We start from the raw sequence: 20,955 nt of genomic DNA, 5'->3' as shown, positions 1-20,955 counted from the left end.
GTTATGCTGCTTCTCCCTCATCAACATTAGATGCAATGACATGGATAATAAATATTTGTAGAAAAAAATTAAGGAGTTTGTTTGTACACTAGTAGATTTTTCAAATCTAAAATGCTAGGATACCCTTTTTTTTCTTCTTTTTTTTTTCAGGGCAATGGGGGTTAAGTGACTTGCCCAGGGTCACACAGCTAGTTAAGTATCAAGTGCCTGAGGCCAAATTTGAACTCAGGTCCTCCTGAATCCAGGGCCAGTGCTTTATCCACTATGCCACCTAGCTGCCCTTTCAAATCCAAAATGGAAAGTTCTCTATTGAAATTTCTCCGATGTTTTACTGTGGCACTAAGGTGACCCTGGTTTTTTGAATTCATGCCAACAAACTCTGGTAGATCCTACCAAGATGGGAAGATTTCCAATATGGGCCTCCAACAGACTGTATGTCTGTCCTCTCAGGCTTATATTTGCTAAGTTCAGAGAAGCTCATCACTTAAAGTTGGTGATGAATTTTTTCCCAGTCATTTCATTTCATGGAAGCTGTAGGTGGCACATGGAGGTGCAGAGGGACTGGGACTTTTACCCACACTGAGGAAATCTTGACTCTTTTTGTATATTTTAGGGAGGTACAACAATGGGAAAGGATCACTATACCTTTTCCTTTCAAAGCTGAACTTTCTTTCAAATTCCTGGTCATGAATCTGGAGAGTTGTGACTTCTTTTTCTCTCTTTTCAGCCATCTCTTTCCTTTGTTTCCTAACCAGATGCCCTCGTGCAACTGTTGCAAATGAAAACATATTCAATTTAAATAATTATTATTTCTTAGAGAAAAACAAACATTAACTGTGCTTTATTGGCTATGTGGTTACAAAATTGAACACCAGCAGAAGAAATTGAAATTAAGGACCCCGATAAAGGCAGAAGAGTTTACAGATAGTAATAATGGAGACTTTCTAGGTATCAAGTTATGACACAGAATTAGTATGTACATAGTTACAAAGAGGCTTAATTGCAAAGGCAAACAGTATCCTGTATCCCAAACACACACACACAAATCTAAAATAACATTGGTAGGCTATGATGATATGGACAGGTAAAACTGATTTTAAAAAAAGAAAATAATACTTACTTGTCAGTACTTATACTTGTTTGGCCATAAATATTTGAAGTTAATTCTTGATATACAGAAATTATTTATGCAAAAGATGGCACTTAAAAAGTGATCTCAAAAAAAGTGATCTCTTAGAACCTTAAAACACTAAGCATTTTAAGTGGGTAGAAGGAATCCTTAAATTTGTGGTCAGTTTTTTTTTACTTATGGTGAATGTTATGGCTAAAGACCTCAGAGTTTTAAATTTGGTACCAGATAGTAATAGGAAGTTAAACAGCAATGAGCTGGTAGTACTGAGGTGGAAATCTAAATTTCTTGACTATCAGTTTTTTGTTCTGTCTACATAATAACATAAATTATTAGTGAAGAATGAAAATCAAGGAAAAAAATCATCATTTGTTATAGGAATTTAACAGTTAATAGAAAAAGGATGCCCTTTGGAAAGGTGACATTTAATTAACTTGTCAAAAATAGTGGAAGCATAGGCAATGTCTCCAGAAACAGACAAAACCCAAATTGTCTGTTGAGTTTAGAATATTGTGAAGCTTGAGGCTATATAATTAGTGAATTTCTTTGATGGTTCTGTTTTATATGATAGGTAAATTATGTTTCATTGAGCTATTGCCAGGGTCCATGTGATTAGGAACTGCAATAAAGTAGCAGGCAAAAAAAACATCCTGTATTTTAAACGGTCTACTGCTGTTAAGTCAAGCTAGTTTAGACTCAGAATACCTAATGCATCAGAATAATGAAAATCTATAATCAGGTCCAACTATGTAGAAAAGTATGAGTGAGGTGTGGACGGTATCAGTTTGATTCAATATCAATTGTCTATCCATATCTAAGTTGATTAATTTATCTACTGAATAATCAAAGAGCTTTCGATGTGTTTACCTGACTGGATCTTAGTAGCGCTCTCTTTCCTTTTCTCCTGTAATTTTTTATACCTCTTTGAACCCAAGAATCCTCTGACACAGGCCTGTATCAATATGATCTTGTCAACTTTTTCCTTTCTCATTAAATTCAACTCTTCCACATGATAATATTTAAGGAACACCTTAAGAGAGTTAAAAAATACACACAGAAATTATGATGTCTGCAGCTAAAAGGGTCAAGTTTTTCATCCTATACCATGCCTATCTGTAAAGATCTTTTTCAAATAGCAGAAAAGATAGCTGAATATTAATCATACATTTTAACATTCATCAAGCTGCCTGTAAAGACTGCTATGTTGGAGTCTCTGATGTTACCATTTAAAATGCTATCATTTATAATTTTGGATTTGGAAAACTACAGACCAGGGGGCTCTGGGCTGATGGCTGCTATGCTTTTGCAATTGTCATGGCCACAGAACACCTCTGGTGTAATATAAACTAAGGGCAAAATATAGCCTGAGGGCCAATTCTAGCCCGTAGCTTACACAGCTCAAGAGCTAAGCATGGTTTTTACAATGTTAAATGCAGATTTGGCCTATTGCTAGAGTTTGCTAATTCTGATGTAGACCTTTAAGAATTGTAAGGGCTTTTTAAGGATCACCTAAGCTTGCCTGCTTTTCTCTCTCTCTCTCTCTCTCTCTCTCTCTCTCTCTCTCTCTCTCTCTCTCTCTCTCTCTGGTGAGGCAATTGGGGTTAAGTGACTTGCCCCGGGTCACACAGTAAGTTTCAAGTGTCTGAGGCTGGATTTGAACTCAGGTCCTCCTGAATCCAGGGCTGGTGCTTTATCTACTGTACCACCTAGCTGCCCCACCTGCTTCTCTTATAGATAATGAAACTGAGGTCCAGTGAGGTTAAAATGATTTCTCCGAGGTTACATGGATCATAGGCAGCAAAGCAATATTTGAACTCAGTAGCTCTGACTCTAAATCTACTACTCTCTTTCCACTATACCCCACTTCTGGGAATCAGTCCTTTCATTGATAATTACTGACTATAGGTTTTATGGAATGGACCAATGGTATCACTGGAGGACATGGAGATCTTGAAAAATTTCAGTCTAAAATCTTTCAATCCAAAGTTAACTGAAGTTAATATTTTGAAAATAAGATAAAATGACTTCCCATAGCCTAATTTACAAGTTGGGGACAATTAGGACATTCGTTTTTCAGTTGAGCAAAGAGAAGCACAGACCCATCATAAAGCCACTTGTAGGAAGTCATGGATGTGCATTCTTTTTGGACATAGTCCTGACTTTAAGCACACCTGTACTGGCATTTTAAAATTGTAAATACAAAACGAAGATAGTTTTCCATTCCACAAATAGGTGTCTGGAGGATTGAATCTTCTGAAACGAAAGATCTTATAACCTTTTGTGAATAAAGTAGCATATTTCATTTCCCCCCACTGAAAGGTTAAACATTTATTAATAGCTCATTGTAAAGAGATTTTATTTCAGTAGCCAAAAAAGCAGCTTTTATAATTCAATCCTGACAACCAAGACATAAGATCCATGTAACCCTTATGACAGACTTCTCTCAGAGTTGCTCAAGGTCATACAGGTAGCAAGTACCAGAATCTACTTTTGCATGAGAATTCTATTACATGAGAATCTGTCTCCATGGACAAGCAAATTAGCACTACACCTTTTGATTAGATCTGGCTTTTAATTTCTATGTAACTCTGAAGCTGATATATTTAGTCTGCTCTGCTGCTGACAATTTCAAATTCAATCTGTTTAAAAAGGTCATCATTTTTTTTTCTTCAGTATTAGAAATGTCCTTATGTTAAATACCTTTATCCATCTTAATGAGTCAGAAAAGGTGAAATGGAAAAATACAAATAGTTGGAAAATGCTACACAAATATCATGAGGGTTTGGCCTTTTTTATGAGTTAAAACTCCATTTGTAGTTAAGAACAGTTTTCTGCCCAGGAGGGTGAGCCTTTTTTGTTTTCTTCATTGTGTCCCTAGCACCTGTCACAGTGTCTTGCACACAGTAGGTGCTTAATCAATGTTTGTTGAATTATACTGGATATTTTTGGGGTACTAAAGAGAAAATTGCTATTAAAATATGTCTCTCTGCATGTTATGTAATTGCTATCCATTATATACGTTCTTGGACAAGGTTAAGGACCAGGTGGACTGTTTGTCTTGATATGGTTTCCCATTCCTTAATAATGGCTTGATATAAGCTGTTCATCCCTTAAAACAGCTTCTTTGACAAATGCTTAATATGAAACACTTTGAAAATAGGAAATATTCCAGTCAAATACTGCTTAAATGTAGTCACAATGATCAGATTGGATTTTTGCACACAAATCTGCAAAGGGGAAGGACCTGGTTTGAAATATGAGTTTCAGTGTTATATTTCCCACCCCCTTTAGTCTAGGCTTGTGATTTCATGATGTGGGGAACCCCCAATGTGGAAACTGATTTCTTTGATGCATACCAACAATCCATCCATCCAAAGAGGCATAGACAGTTTCCTGTGGCCCTGAGAAGACAGGCACTGTCTTGCCCATGGTCCCATAACTACTATGTGTTAGAGTCAAGATTTGGATCCAGGTCTTTTATGTCAATTAAATCTTCCTGTTACATTCACTTTTGAGAGACCCTCTAAAGATGACAGCAACAATTCTAAGGTCTTGAGTGCCATGGTTGGCCAACACATATGCTCCTTGCTCTCCAGTTTGGTTCCCACAATGTTGAGCTTAACGCTCGCTCCCCCAGAACTTGGGCTTTTATCCTTCCCTCTCTCCTTGGAGAGGTACTGGTTATCTGAGAGATACAATGTAAAGCATCATTTCCCTAAGAATCCTCTAATTCCAAAGTTCAAACACTGCTTATCAAGGTTTACATTTTTCTCTAAGGATTTAATTAAACAATTAACTGGCAGGATCTAACACATAGGGTATAGTGGAAAAGATACTGGAATTAGAGAATTCAGGTTCAGATCCTCCAACTGATGCTTACTACTTGTGTGACCTTATGCATGTCGTTTAACCTCCATGACTTTAATTTCCTCATATGTAAATTAAGGGAGTGGAATTGGGTGGCCTTTAAGGTTCCATCTGGTGCTTTATCTATGAACATAAGAAATATGTGAATGTAAACATCACCATCACCACCACCACCATCTTCCTCATAGCTGGCATTTATATAGCACTTTAAGGTTTGCAAAGCACTTCATAATTATGATCTTACTACATCCTCAAAAGAACCCTGGGAGATAGGTGCTATTATTATCCTCATTTTCTAAATGAGGAAACTGAGGCAGGCAGAAGTTAAGTGTGTACACACAAATGAAATATATGTTTGGTGATTATAAGAAGAATGGGATTCAGTGAACACAGAATCTTGGGTAGAATATAATAATTACGAAAGGACCTAAACATTTCAATTTGAGCAGAACAGTCATTTATTGATTCTTAATTGCTCACTTTGGGGAATTACAAAGTAGAAAGAAAGAAACCAGTCGGCCTTTATGTAGGAGCATCATTGCCATATTCATTACAGCATCTTTCTTTTGGTAAGGCTTTGGAAGAGCATTCCTTCTGATTCTGAGCTAGCAACTTAGAACAAATACCATCTTTAAAAATTTCTACTTTTTTCAGGGCACAGTGGATAAAGCACTGGCCCTGGAGTCAAGAGGACCTGAGTTCAAATCTGGCCTCAGACACTTATTAGTTGTTTGTCCCTGGGCAAGTCACTTAACCCCAAGTGCTTTAAAAAAGGAAAAGGAAAAAGAGAAAAAAAGAAAAAGAAAGTAGAAGTACTTTCTTGAGAGTGTGTAACATAAAAGACTGAGCTGCTATTAAATAGGAAAGGAACCATTTATTTGTCTTATTCTCAATTTCATGACATTTGTCCTACAGTTATCAAAACACAATTTCATAAATCTCAGGTGAAGAGAGTCTATATATCTCTATATCTACACACATGTTAAAACATTACTTTGGTTTTTCCAAGAGCCCAGTTATCAAGACCAGCTTGTTCTAAGATGGCAGCACAGGTTTCAGGGTTTACTGGAGGTTCCTCACTTGATTTGAAGCAGAGGATATAGTACCTAAAGCCAAAAATAGGTTTTATTAGTATAGGAAAAGGGGGTTATATGTAGACCTTATTTGTCTCCAGTTCTAGGGGGACACTAGCTTACTGGATATGGAGAGGAAGACAGTTGCCATGGAATCCTGGGAAATTCTTTCTCTGTTGCATCCCCGGAACTTAGCACAATGCCTGACATACAGTAGGTGATTAATAATGTTGACTGTTGTTCTGAGTCATCCTTAAGACAAAGGAGGACACGGGGCTGAGGCAGAACCCCTTAGAGCAGCTCTGGAATAGATTCGGGGTTTTTCTAGTTCAGGTGATCCAAAATTAAATGACCCAGAATCAAATTGGTTTCAAAGTAAGAAGCCAAAGGAAGCCATTTACTCCAGAGTTCACTGCTTAACTTTTGAGACTTTGCTATAAGGGGATCAGTGGAAAGAGCTGGGGATGTTTAACTTGGAGAAGATAGGAATCAGGAATGCCAAGGCGGTTACCTTCAACTAAATGACAAGCTTTTTCGAGGAGATATTAAATGCCTTTTGTTGGACTCCAAGACAAATGGGCAAACCATTTCAAGGAAGCAGATTTTGATTGGACATAAGGAAAAGCCTTCCTAATGGTAGGGGTAATCCAAATGTAAGATGGGCTTCTACTGGGTGGTGCAGTCCTCTATCATTTGAGGTCTTAAAAGGAAGCTGAATGGTCATCGGTTGGAGGAGTTATTTCAAGGATTCCTGGTCACATCAAGGTTGGATTAGATGACCTTTGAGGTTCCTTTTAAATCTTAAATTCTGGGATTGCATGAAATTACTATTGTTGACATACTCAGATTTAGTCTTTTATGCAAAATGAGTTTAGAAAGCATAGCTGCCATTTAAAATTTATTTCTTTGCAACAACACAGAATTGTCTAACTTGAACATACCTACCAAAGGGTCTAACTCATTTATGTATTTTATTTAGAAACTCAGTCAAAGCCTAACACAATACGCACTGCCCACGTGGGAGGGTTATTTGGTCCTATTATCACCACCACAGGGCTTTCACAAAATATTCCATCTTAGATTCCTTGCCAATTTGGAGGAGAGCTTTAAAATAACAGACAAAGCAAAACCATTTAGCAATTGACCTATTGTAATAAATGGCCCGAGGTTAGGTCACCTTGGCACTTAGTTTTTCCATCTTCAAAGATTCCATTTACCACCTAAGTTTTCCCCCACCTCTACAATAATTTCATATTCTCGAATTAATTTAAAATTCACTGGAGTTTCTGACCTGCCAAGTGAGCGATCATCAGCTCCAACTTCCAAAAGTGGACAGAGCTGGTTTATTTTGTTGCCATATTAACAAAATGATAGCTATTTTTAAAACCATCTATGTTAGTGTGATTTTCAAGGATGTTTATAATCGTCTATAATCCAGTTTGAGCCAATCTTTGTAGTCTTACCACTCTCTACTCTCCTATACCCACCCTTCACCATAGCCAAACTGGTCAGTTCACTATCCTTGAGATACATCTTGTGCTTTACTTCCTTAATATGCCTTTACCCATTCCCATAGCTAGTTGTCACACTCCTGGACCCTACTGGGGACACCCTACTGGTTGAGTAATCCCCAGTTCAGAAGATTGTAGAATGTATCTCATATGGCTCTAGTAGGTACAAAACCTCTGCTGACCCTCTTCAGTTTAGTTTTCAAAGACCTTTACATCCTAGTCCCAACCTAACTTTCTAGATTCATTGTAGATCATTCCAACTCCTTCGCTATGTGATCTACCCAAAATGACCTCCATTCTTCACACATACCACTCCATGTCTCATATCCTTGCCTTTGTATTGGCTGCCTCCATGCCTGGAATGCACTATTTCCTCACCTCTTCCCCACAGAATCATCCATTTCCTTCAAGATGCAACACCACTACCACCTTCTACATGAAGATTTTCCTGATCCCCTGAATTGCTAATGCCTTTGGACAAGGCATGTCAATTGATGCAAATTTTAAAAGTATTTTTTTTACTAGAATTTACTATAATTTCTCCCATAGGGGTAAATGTATTTTAAATATGAAAAATTATAAACAGAGAATGCCTCTTAGAAGAAACTAGAATCTGCAGCCTTCTTATAGTAATAACAATCTGTTAAATCTTTGTAACACAGGACAGTGAGACATTCAAATAACATTTATTAAGCATCTACTATGTACCAGGTACTGTGATAAATGCTGAGGCTACATAGGAAAAAAACCAAACCAGTCCCTACTTTCAAGGATATGATTGTTTAATGAGGGAGACAACATTGCAAAGAGAAAGATATATATAATATAAATAAGGTTTAGTATTAGATGGAAAGCACCAAACTTAAGGATACTGGGAGACTTTGTCTAAAGAATGAGACTTGAATGGTGCATTATATTGGCAAGAACAGTTATTTTAGTTATAGAGAACTGGGTTCTAGTCCCAACTTTGATGTAAACAAAGTCAACTAAACTCTCTGGGCCTTGGTTTACTGGTGCATAAAAACAGGGGAATAGATAAACTCAATTTTCTCTTCCAGTTCTATGAGTCTATAAATTCCTTTAATATTAAAAAATCAAATCAATAAGAAATTATTTCCAATATATTAGGAATATTTTATCCAGGATATATTCTATTTCCGTGACATCAGTTTAAAAGTACTATAATGACATACATTATATTTTATCATACAGACAATTCCAGCTACTGGGAAAACAAATTCTATCCATTCTCCAAACTAGGGCATGTTATGATGGCAGATTCTGGCAATAAAAGTCAATTAAAGATTTTCTTTTCAAAACCACAGAGTAATTTGTGAGAATAAAAGTTGCTTTGGTACAAAACCCCTGTTTCTTACTTTGCTTTCTCTTGAGCTGGCATTTTGCACAAAGAGTAGTACCTATAGCATGGGAAAATGTGTCTATCAGATTTATGGATAAGAGAAGAGTTTGTGACCAAACAAGAGATAGAGAGGATCAAAGGAAGTAAAATAGATTATTTTGGTTGCATGAAATTAAAAAAGGTTTTGCACAAACAAAACTAATGAAGCAAAATTGGAAGAAAGGAAACTAGGGGAACATTTACAGTAAGTTTCTCTGATAAAGGCCTTACATCTCAGGTATATAGAGAATTGGATCAAATTTATAAGAATATGAGTCATTCTCAAATTGATAAATTGTCAAAGTATATGAACAGGTGATTTTCTAAAGAAACCAAAGCTATCAATGGTCATATAAAATGTTCTAAATCATGAGAAATGCAAATTAAAGCAACTCTGAGATGCCACATCAAATTTATTAATTTAGCTAACATAACAGAAAAGGATAATGACAAATGTTGGAGGGGATGTGGAAGAATTGGGACACTAGTGTACTCTTGGTGGAGTTGAAAACTGGTCGAGCAATTCAGGAGAACAATTTGGAACTATGTCTAAAAAACTATAAAACTGTGCATACCCTTTGATCTACTACTTTTTTAAAGCCACTGTTAGGTCTGTATCCCAAATAGATCAAAGAAAAAGGAAAACATACAAAAATATTTCTAGCAGCTCTTTTTGTGGTGGCAAATAATTTGAAATTGAGGGTATATGCAATCAATTGGGGAATGGCTGAACAAGTTGTGGTATATGATTGCAATGAAATACTATTGTGCTTTAAGAAATGATGAGCAGGGGCAGCTAGGTGGCGCAGTGGATAGAGCACCGGCCCTGGAGTCAGGAGTACCTGAGTTCAAATCCGACCTCAGACACTTAACACTTACTAGCTGTGTGACCTTGGGCAAGTCACTTAACTCCAATTGCCTCACCAAAAAAAAAAAAAAAAAAGAAATGATGAGCAGGATGGTTTCAGAAAAACCTGAGAAGTCTTATATGTATTGATGTAAAGTGAAGTGAGCAGAACCTGGAGAACATTGTACACAGTAACAGCAATATTGGAAGGATGATCAACTGTGACTTACCTAACTCTGCTCAAGATTATGATCCAAGACATTTCCAAAGACCTCATGATGAAAAATGCTATCCATCTTCAGAGAGAGAATGGGTGAATTCTAAATATAGATTGAAGCATACTTTTCTTTTCTTTTCTTTTTTTTTTTTTGGTGGGGCAATGAGGGTTAAGTGACTTGCCCAGGGTCACACAGCTAGTTAATGTCAAATGACACATTGAACTCAGGTCCTCCTGAATCCAGGGCCAGTGCTTTATCCACTGTTTCACCTAGCTGCCCCTGAAGCATACTTTTAAAAACTTTCTCTATTTTCTTGTTTTTTTTTTTTTTGCTGTGTTTTATTTGTATCATATTGGGACATATTTTTACATGGCTGCATAAATGTGATCAATATCATACTGCTTGTCTGTTTAAGAATTGAGGATGGGCAGGATGGACGGAAAAATTTTTACACATTATTTGAAAATATTTAATGAAATAAAATATATTTAAAAAGAAAAATATCAGTACTCATAGAATAGGAATATTTATAAAGAATCCACATACCGCTTTATGAAGTTGGCAAAAAGTATACGATGGGAATAACCCTGTCTCCGAATCCTCGCTGTTTCCAAAATTCCCGTGTAGCGCAACTGTAACATAACTTTCTCCTCATCAAATTTCCTGGCCTGGCGATCGTTATTTGGTTTGATGCAACGAACGAAGTGAGGCTGACCAACCACCATCTTCGATAATAAATCCATCAGGGAATACTATAAGACATGATGACATGTACTTTTCACTGTAGTTTAACCAATCCTTTCTCTTTTCATTATAATTTTTATAATTTTCATTATAATTTTCATTTATAAATTTCATTATAATTTTTTTTTCAGAAAGTAAGTATCATCATATGTTATTAATTAAGATAAAGACAAATTAATGAGAATAACAAGTCATAGACTATTTTTTTTAAGTGAGGCAATTGGGGTTAAGTGACTTGCCCAGGGTCACACAGCTAGTAAGTGTTAAGTGTCTGAGGCCGGATTTGAACTCAGGTATTCCTGACTCCAGGGCCGGTGCTCTATCCACTGTGCCACCTAGCATAGACTATTTTTAAAAAAGGAAATACAATTTTGTTATTTTCAGGTTCATGCAGTAACTAGGCGTTGTGAGAATGTTGCTTAGCAGATGTCTGTGGTAGACCCTCTTTAGTGAAAAGCTAAGAATTATCTATAATATATTATTTGCTAATGCATGCTTAAAATGAATATTCATACACAATTTGCCCACTTAAAGAGTTTATAGGCTCCTTGGCCAATTTTGTTTATATTATAGAAAATGCAAAAGTAAGCTTCAGTTTAGTTCACCAGAATGAACAAATTAATGTTAATTAGTGAAGTTCTAGTGAATGAAATTATTTTGAGTAGTCAGAATGAATGAAATTTGAATCTATACTACATAGGCAGAGAAATTTAAAAAAAGAACCCCATCTGTATGCCTTACTTTATTACATCTTGATAAAGTAGTTGAAGAAACAATTTTCAATTACATAGGCATTAAAAATCAAGAATTTATTCAGTAGAAAAGGGGTGGGAAAAGGAAGGAAACAAGAATTTATATAGTACTTATTATATGCCAGCCACTGATCTTCACAACAACCCTGTGAACTAAGTGCTATTATTATCCCTAATTTATTGTTGAGGAAACTGAGGCAAATAGGTTAAGTGACTTGCTCAGGGTTGTACAGCTAGTAATTGTTTGAGACTAGACTGAGATCTTTCTGAGTCCAGGCCCAGTACTCTAATAGCCACTAGCTACCTCTAATACCAGATATAAGGTATCTCAGATATTTTAGTGTATTTGTAAGCTTTAATAGCTAGCAAATGTAATAAGATTTTTAGGATACCCTATATTATTAAGTGTTTGATCACTGGATAATTAAATTAACACAAAATTTTGCGACTTCCAGGAGTAGAAAACTTGTCTTGGAATGGTAAGGATCACTATTGACTGTAGTTATTACAGAGCCTGAAACATTGCTGGGTGGATCTCTTCTGGTATGTGGAGAGGCTAATCTATATCTATAAAGGCATAAACACATGCCAAATGGAGACTTTGCCATTCCTAGAGGCTGTGCTTTGCTTATTTCCACTATTAGTTTTTATAGGATTCTCTTTCAAAAGTTAGACTACAAGTTGGCACAAACCATCTTTTCTTTGCTTTCATACATATTCTCTATGTATTGCCTTTTTAAGAAACTAGGGTTCAAAGAATGAGGTTTGGTTAGCAAAATGTTTTCAAAAACATACTGAATGTTATCTGAAATTATTTTACAATTATCCTATTTCAGTGTGTTAGTTAAGCAGACTTTTTTTTTTTTTGGCAGAGAAAGTTAGTAGTAGTAGTAGTAATTGTAATCATAGAAGTTAGCATTTCTAGCTATAGAAGGTTTTCAAAGAACATAATCATCTCATTTTTATCTTCAAAATAACCTAGTAGGTAGGTGTTATTGTTACCTCCCTTTTATAGAATAGGAAATCGAAGCAGGAAGAGGTTAAATGACTTGCCCAAGGTCACACAGCTAGTGTGACACTTGTCTGAGGCTAGTTCTGGATTCAGTTTTTCCTTACTCCCAGTCTAGCACACTATTCACTGTGTCATTTAACTGAACCAGAGAAATGTTATTTCACGCAAGTGGGGAACTCCCAATGTAAAAACTCCTTACAGTAATGTAGATTAGCAACTTATTTGTAGCTTACAGCTTTAGAGAGCTTTTTGGGATCCCAAATAGGAATATTGATTTAAGATGTACAATGTTGCACCAAAAAGAAAAATAGAAGAGATTAAAGATCTAGCCATCAGAAATGACTATGCCAGGAATGGAAATTCTAGCAAATCCCTTTAATTACACACATTTGGATATTTCCTAATCTCAAAACAACTTGTGATGTCTTGGGGGCCTTGCAAGGATTAAACTCATAGAGATGTTTCTCATATTTCTAGGTCACTTTCTCATGCTGCCTCATTTCTTCTATTCTTTGAGCCCCTTTTCCCTTTAGCTGCCAGTGCCTTCCATTCTCAAATTACCTTCTATCTAGTCTGTATGTATCTCGGATATGCTAAGTTATTATTTTTTTTTTGGTGAGGCAATTGGGGTTAAGTGACTTCCCCAGGGTCACACAGCTAGTAAGTGTTAAGTGTCTGAGGCCGGATTTGAACTCAGGTACTCCTGACTCCAGGGCCGGTGCTCTATCCACTATTCCATCTAGCTGCCCCTTGTGCTAAGTTATTTACCTATTGTCTTCCTCATTAGAATGCATGTTCCTTGAAGACAGGGGATGTTTCACCCTTCTTCGCATCCCTAGTGCTTGAATGCCAAAGAGGAAATTGGGCAAGGTTTCTTGCACAAGGATTTTAGCTGAGACCTGAAGAAAGCCAGGGAAGCTAGGAGGCTGAGATGAGGAGGGAGAGCATTCTATTGCATTTCTTTCTTTCTTTCTTTCTTTCTTTCTTTCTTTCTTTCTTTCTTTCTTTCTTTCTTTCTTTCTTTCTTTCTTTCTTTCTTTCTTTCTTTCTTTCTTTCTTTCTTTCTTTCTTTCTGTTTCCTTCCTTCCTTCCTTCCTTCCTTCCTTCCTTCCTTCCTTCCTTCCTTCCTTCCTTCCTTCCTTCCTTCCTTCCTTCCTTCCTTCCTTCTCTCTCTCTCTCTCTCTCTCTCTCTCTCTCTCTCTCTCTCTCTCTCTCTCTCTCTCTCTCTCTCTTTCTTTCTTTTCTTCTTTCGGAGGGTCAGGCAATTGGGGTTAAGTGATTTGCCCAGGGTCACACAGCTTGTGTCAAGTGTTTGAGGCCGGACTTAGAACTCAGGTCCTCCTGACTCCAGGGCTGGTGCTCTATCCACTGTGCCACCTAGCTGCCCCTGAGAAAATTCTAGAAATAGGGCACAGCCAGTGAAAACTCATGGGATAGGGTCTGGAGCCCTTACTTCTTAGTCATGGGATATGGGGAACTACCAAGAGAGGAAACTCTATCAATTCAGGTTGGCATCCTTCTCTGTAACCTAGTCTTTAGAGAACTACCATACTAAGAGATTAAATGATTAAATGAGTTGAGCAGGGCCATAGAAATAACGTATGTCACAGGTGGTAGACTTGAACCTATATCTTTCTGGCTTCCAGGCCAGCTCTTAGACATTCATTATGCCATGCTGCCTCTCATGTGCTATACAGAGACAACTCATTTGACAGTTCTGCCCTGACATAAATCTAAGGCAACTCTGAGAGACAAGGGACGTATTCAAGTTAATAATTAACTACTAAGTACATTGTTATTCATCAAGTAAAATGCCAAAAAATGATTGCTAAGCAATTTATTGTGGAGAATGAGAAAATTTTTCATAGCTGGGGTAGAAAGCAGGAGTCTATAGTAACTATTGGCTGTCAAGCTGAATGCTTATGACTCTGTGTGTGTGTGTGTGTGTGTGTGTGTGTGTGTGTGTGTGTACATGAGCACATTTGAAAAAAAATTCTAGGTTATGTTGTAGCTATGGGTGAATGGGAGTAGTTAGTTACAGGCTTTCCAGTAGCATCCCTAAATACAAAGGATGGTGTAGCTTATCTTCACCTATCAAGTGGATTAGACATTTATCTTCCACATTCCAATAAAGTTAAGAATATTAATAAAACAATGCAGAAAGGTAAAAAGATACATAATTTCCATTATATGACTGGGAAGTCAAATTCTTTACATCAAGAGGTACAGTAGTGGTAAGGTACAGTGTATAGAACACTACTCAGCATCAAGAAGACTAGATTCAAATCTTGATTCTTATACTTACTGGCTATGTGACCATGGGCAAGTCCCTTAACTTCCTTAAGTTTCAGTTTCTCATTTATACAATTGGTATAATATCAGTAGTGCTCACTTTACATGATTGTTGTGAGGCTTGAATAAAATTGTTTATATATATATATATAGTGTATAATATATATTATGTAGATGTATAATATCTAAAATGTATATACTATATCAATCTCTCTGTATCTATCTGAATATATATTTGTACATATATGTATATAAAACCTTCATGTAATGTATCAACACATGTATATGCACATGTGCATACATATGTATCTATAAAACATATATGTATGTATATATACATATAAACATATATGTATATATCTATCCTTTGCAATCATACTCACTGCATTTCCATAAAAATTATTATATGGAATACCAATATTTTATTCACTCTCACTTTCTCCTCTAAAATTCTTTAGCCTATTTTTTAGCTTTATTCTCCTTAGCTAGTTAACTGTGATCATTTTGATTCAATAGACAAAAAAGGAATCTTAGAAGAGACCTAACTGATTTTTCTAGTCCACCTTTCTCATTTTGTAGTTGAAGAAACTGAAGCCCAAATTGGGTAAGTGACTTGCTTACAATCACACTGCATTAAAGAATGCAGAGGCAGGACCAGAATCCAGGTTTTTTTTTTTTTATTCCCAGTCCTGTGTTCTTTCTACTATACTATGCTACCTCATAAGCATCTGAATTCTCCTCTTACCCACCCCATCTCCTATTTTGTTTAGAGATTTGTAACAATAGGAATATCTGTATGTGTGTCACACTGTGGACAGTAGATGGGATGTTCTTGGGAGTTTTCATTTTGGGATCTCTCTCAGGAGGTGATTGATGAATTCTTTCAATTTCTATTTTACCTTCTGCTTCTAGAATATCAGGGCAATATCCCTGACAGTTTCCTGGAAGATGATGTCTAAGTTTTTTCCTTAATCATGGTTTTCAGGTAGACCAATAATTTTCAAATGATCTTTCCTGGATATATTTTCCAGGTCAGCTGTTTTTCCAAGGAGATATTTCACATTGCCCTCTATTTTCATGTATTTATTTGGATTTGCTTTATGGTGTCTTGATTTCTCATAAAGTCATTTGCTTCTATTTACTCAATCCTAATTTTTAAGCAGTGATTTTCTTCAGAGGTCTTTTGTACCTCCTTTTCCATTTGGCCAATTTGGCTTTTCAAGCTGTTGACTTTTTTTCATGACCCTCCATCATTCTTGTTTCTCTTTCCATTTTCCCCCCTACCTCTCTTACTTTATCTTCAAAGTCCTTTTTGAGTGCTTCTATGACCTGAGACCAATTTATATTTTTCTTGAAACTTTGGATGTAGGAGCCCTGACATTGCTATTCTTTTCTGAGGTTATACCTTGATCTTCCTTGTCACTAAAGAAACTTTCTATGGTCCTCATATTTCTCTATCTGCTCATTTTGACAGTCTTTTACTTGACTTTTAACTCCTTCTTAAAGTGGGGAACTACTTCCAGGATGTACTATCCCAACATTCAGGGGCTCTAAGGTGGTGTTTAAGGAGTGGCAGGTTCTTTACTCACCTGGCCTGTTCCCTGATCTGTAGATAACCCCAGGCCAACTTGCTAATTAACCAGGCAGCAAAACTTTGTGTGTTGTGGCAGTTAGCTCCAGCAAGCCTGCTCCTCTCCCCCACCTGGGCTACTGCCACTCAAGCCTACTTCCTGGTTCCCAGCAGGGGTGAAACATGCAAGTTCCATCTCAGTGCCAGCAGAGACCCCTGTAATCTCCCCCTGGCCAACTGCTCAGCCCTCTCACCAGACCGTGAGCTTAGTTCCAGATGACACTGGTACTGCAGCTGATTTAGAAGCTCCAGGGGTCCCTTTCTCTGGTGAGGCCTGCCTGGACCTGGATCTGTGTCAGCATGACCTTGGGGTTGAGTTCCACTCCCACCCTGGCACAGCAGCCCCTTCCTGCTGACCTTCTAAAATGTCTTTGGCTGTAAAATAATCTTAACCCATTATTTTGTGGTTTCTGATGCTCCAGGAATTGTTCTATGGCATTATTTGGAGATTTTTTTGGACTGATTGTGTGGTGAGTTCTGAGAGCTTACTGCTCTGCCCCAGAAATCCTCTAGTAGATTGGTTGGAGGGAGATTCTGACACCTTCCCTCATCTCCAACATTGGACATCCAGGAATAAGAAGAAATACCTATGATTACTATTCAAAATGTATTTTGGTACCAGAATTATTTTTATTCTTTTGATTCTGTGCTTTGCTTCTAAGGGCAAGAGATTCAACAAAAATAATTATATTGATTAATCACCTTGTAGGTGAATTCTCATAATGTACCAAATTAAAATATTTTTGACATCATTTCTAACCTGGGTTGCATAGATTGAATTTTACATATGGCAATGATGAATGAAACCATTTTCCTTTGCTAATGACCCTCTGAAGCTTTTCAGTAACTTCTGGCCTGCACTTCTTTATTAGGCTAAGCTACTAACCCTTCCCCTCTCCCAATCATAAGAAACGAGTTTATAACTTACTCTGAAATAGGATGCAACAGTCTGTGTTTTCATGTTGGTTGTCTCTCTTGCAAGATATGTAGATTCTCCATTTTCTCCCTAGAAAATTAGGAAGGAAAAGAACACTTTAGGTACTTGTAAATTGCTTCACAACTCAATAATGGAAGGCCAATAATTTCCCCCTTGATTGTACCATTTTGTACACCAATGATATAGCTGGATGCTTAGAACTACAAATCATCACAAAGTGTCTGACTTTCTTAGTAAAGAACAGGTGCTGGCCTGCAGTATTTTGTTAACATCATAGTGGTCTTGGTTGGCTTCACACATGTAATTCAGCAACATTGTGAGGGGCTTATGAAAGTTCTGTGCTCCATGTCTTAGGAATGGGTGTGGCAAATCTTAACTTTGAGCAACTTACAGCAAGATGGGAAGCATGAATTAAGCCTTAGGTGGAAAAAAATAGACTGTTACCTCAACTCCCAACTGGTGGCAACAAAGAAAAAGGGACTAGTTCTGAGATAAGAGAGGGGGTGGCTTAGTCCAAAGGGAGAAGACTCTGGAAGGACAAATAAATTTTGGAAGGTAAGAAAACTCAGAGAGCCAGTAGGGAATGCACTGGCTATGGCTGGAGCAGAGGAGAACTTTGGTCAGAGCAGAGAGGCTGAAAGTGATTAGGGTGCTAATTGAACTGCCACTGCCCATTGCAGATTCATCTCTCCTTTGTCCTTATAAGGTTAGTTTGGTGGGAAAAGGCCAGTCTTGGGGTCAAAAGACTTTGGTTAATAACCAGGCATGTGCTTCTTAGTAAATACCAAGCCATGCACCATCTACAAGTCTTGGTTTCCTTATCTCTATGATACTTTTCATGTGTACCTCACAGTTGTTGTAGGGAAAATGCTTTTAAAATTATTAGTACTGTATAAATACAAGTTACTATTGACAGAAGAACAAGAACAAAACCCCAAAAGACCACATTTTGAAGTGGAAGGAGCAATGGGGTTGGAATCAGAATGTACCACCAGTGTGAGGTGGGGCACATCACTTAATCTTTCTGGGTCTCAGGTTCCTCATCTGTAAGATGATCAGAACAGATGACCTCCAAAGGGCTCTTCCAACTCTAGGGCCTGTGATTCTATGATTCTTGGAAACCAGAACTTAGTACTGGAAGTGGTACATGGGAAGCCTTGGTGAGCCTAAAAGATTGAGAGTGGGGCCTCTATTAACAGAGGGCTTGGGAACTTTTCTTTAAAAACTTTTAATAACTATATTTCAGTGCAATTGATTTCTTTTACAATCCTGCATATTTTATTTTATGCATGTAAAACATTATTCTGAGAAGGTATCTATAGGCTTCATCAAAATGCCAAAAGGGTTCCAACAAGCAGCTCGAATTAAAATTAAAAAAATTTTAAAAATGTTAAATATACACTTCAGAAATCGGCAAATACTACAAAATCAGGACTTTATTGTTTTATTGTTTATCTAGACTTAAGAAAGTATTAAAGTATTAACAATGCCAATTAAACTTACAATTATGTCAAGCTTACTTTTGGAGAGAGGGCTCAGTAGTTAAACAATTAACGATCACACACCTGCTCTTTGACAAAAAAAGGTGAAGATTAGAAGATTCTTTACCAGAGGCAGATCCAAAGATTTGAGATTGGGACTCCTGGAGGAGAGTGTGAACTTGGTAGTCATTTGTGGAGTTTTTCTTTCTTTCTTTTAAAAAATTCAACCAGTCAGATTCATCAATGAGTTTATCATTATTTTTTTAAAAATAAGAATAATTTAGTATTTATATAGCACTTAAAGGTTTAGAAAGTGCTTTACCTATGTTCTCTCATTTGATCATGAACATGCCTCTATGTGGTAGGTGCTATTATTGTTCCCATTTTGAGGGACTTATTCCCATTTGAGTCAGTGAGGTGGCACAGTGCATAGAGTGCTGGACTATAGTCCAGCAAGTCTGGAAGACCTCAGTTAAAATCTTGCCTCAGAAATTTACTAGCTGTGTGATCCTGGGCAAGTCATTTAACCTTTGACTGCCTCAGTTTTCTTATCTGTAAAATAAGGATAATAACAACACCTACCTCCCAGGGTTCTTATGAGGACCAAATGAGATTCCCTCATGTAAGATGCTTTGCAAATCTGAAAGGGCCATATAAAAACTATTTTGAATATGATTCTACAATTCAGCAAATGGAGGCTGAGAGAGGTTAAGTGATTTTGCTCATGATTTAAGGAAATGATAAAAGACTTGAACTCAGGTCTTCCTGACTCCAAGTCCAGCACTTCTATCCACAGCTACATTTGGTTATTAACCAACAAAGTACTAGGCACTGTGGTTGGGGTACAGTGACAAAAGTGAAACAATTACTGTCCTCAAGAAGGTTACATTCTAACAGGGGAGATATGAAGACATTAGTACATACAAATGTCTCTGTGTATGTGTGTGTGTATATATATATATACATACACATACACACAAATATTGTATATATATGTGTATATATGTATACATATATGTATATGTAATACAAAGTGAATACAAGTCATTTTTTGGGAAAGAGGGTGCTAGCAGTTGGGTGGGATCACTGCTTCTGATATCTTTGGCCAGTGTGTTTGTACAGATAGAGTTGGGCTGTTCAGCAATAAGATTTTTTCCAGTAATTTGTATGAACTTCCTCTGTCAAGAAGCAGAGAAACATCTTTCAAAAATGACTTTTGTGCCACAAAGGGGCCCATACACAGAATATGGAGACCTCATATGCTAACCAACACATTTTTAATTTATCTTACAGATAAATTAAAATGTAAGTACAAAAATCTTGTCAAAAATACACGATAGGTTTGTGTTTCTAAAAAACTTCCTAGAGGGGATTCTAAATGCAAAGATATCTGGCTAAGCAGAAATGAAATATCAAGTCCAGAAAGGGATTACTAGCCCTCAGTGGCAATGCAAATATTGCCATCTTAAAGGTTAAATCCACTACCATGAAAAACACATTTTCTTACCTTTGATAGGTTGATTGATCTTTCTGAGGTCCTTAGTTGATAGTTTATTACATTTTTATTTTTAGAATATGGCAGATTACCTGTGAAAAGGTAAATCAAATTAATATATCTCCTATAATTCTGACTATTTTGTTCTTAAAAACCCATGTTTCTCTCCTTCCCTCCTTGCTATAAAAATGCTTGGCTGTTGAATTGGAGAAATGTCTAATGCATATGGCTAGATTGAATCAATGAAGAAAAAAATTAGCAATGCAACCCAAAACTAATTTATCCAATCAAAATGCTAATGGGATACTTTATAGAATTAGATAAAGTGACAGCCAAATTTATATGGGAGAACAAACAGATAAGAATATCAAAAGAAATACTTTCTTTAGGTCTGGACCTGTGATTTCACCAGCATAGGAGATTTCCAGAGTAGGGACTCCCTCCCTTAATAAGATCAGTAAATGTTCTGTAAGTTAACAGTCATTGAAAGTTTCTTGGGGCACTGAGAGTTTAAGTTATGTGCCTAGGGTCAACAAGTCAATATATATTGGAAGCAAAACCTGAACCC

General features: G+C 36.8%; 1 protein-coding gene across 1 annotated transcript in view; it reads right to left on the bottom strand.

Annotated features, from left to right (window-relative positions):
* MYO3A (myosin IIIA) overlaps positions 1-20,955 on the bottom strand; it is a 350,362-nt gene that overhangs the window by 48,146 nt on the left and 281,261 nt on the right. Inside the window, exons 23-28 of the mRNA XM_043967196.1 lie at positions 20,400-20,479; positions 17,403-17,480; positions 10,591-10,796; positions 5,991-6,102; positions 1,997-2,159; positions 646-769 (exon numbers count right to left, since the gene is read on the bottom strand). Coding sequence (XP_043823131.1) covers positions 646-769; positions 1,997-2,159; positions 5,991-6,102; positions 10,591-10,796; positions 17,403-17,480; positions 20,400-20,479 — 763 coding nt within the window. The remainder of the gene's footprint in view (positions 1-645; positions 770-1,996; positions 2,160-5,990; positions 6,103-10,590; positions 10,797-17,402; positions 17,481-20,399; positions 20,480-20,955) is intronic.

Source organism: Dromiciops gliroides, chromosome 5, assembly GCF_019393635.1.
Source record: "Dromiciops gliroides isolate mDroGli1 chromosome 5, mDroGli1.pri, whole genome shotgun sequence".
NCBI lineage: Eukaryota > Metazoa > Chordata > Mammalia > Microbiotheria > Microbiotheriidae > Dromiciops > Dromiciops gliroides.
Note: the sequence above shows the minus strand (reverse complement) of the source record. Positions and strands in the feature narration are given on the sequence as shown.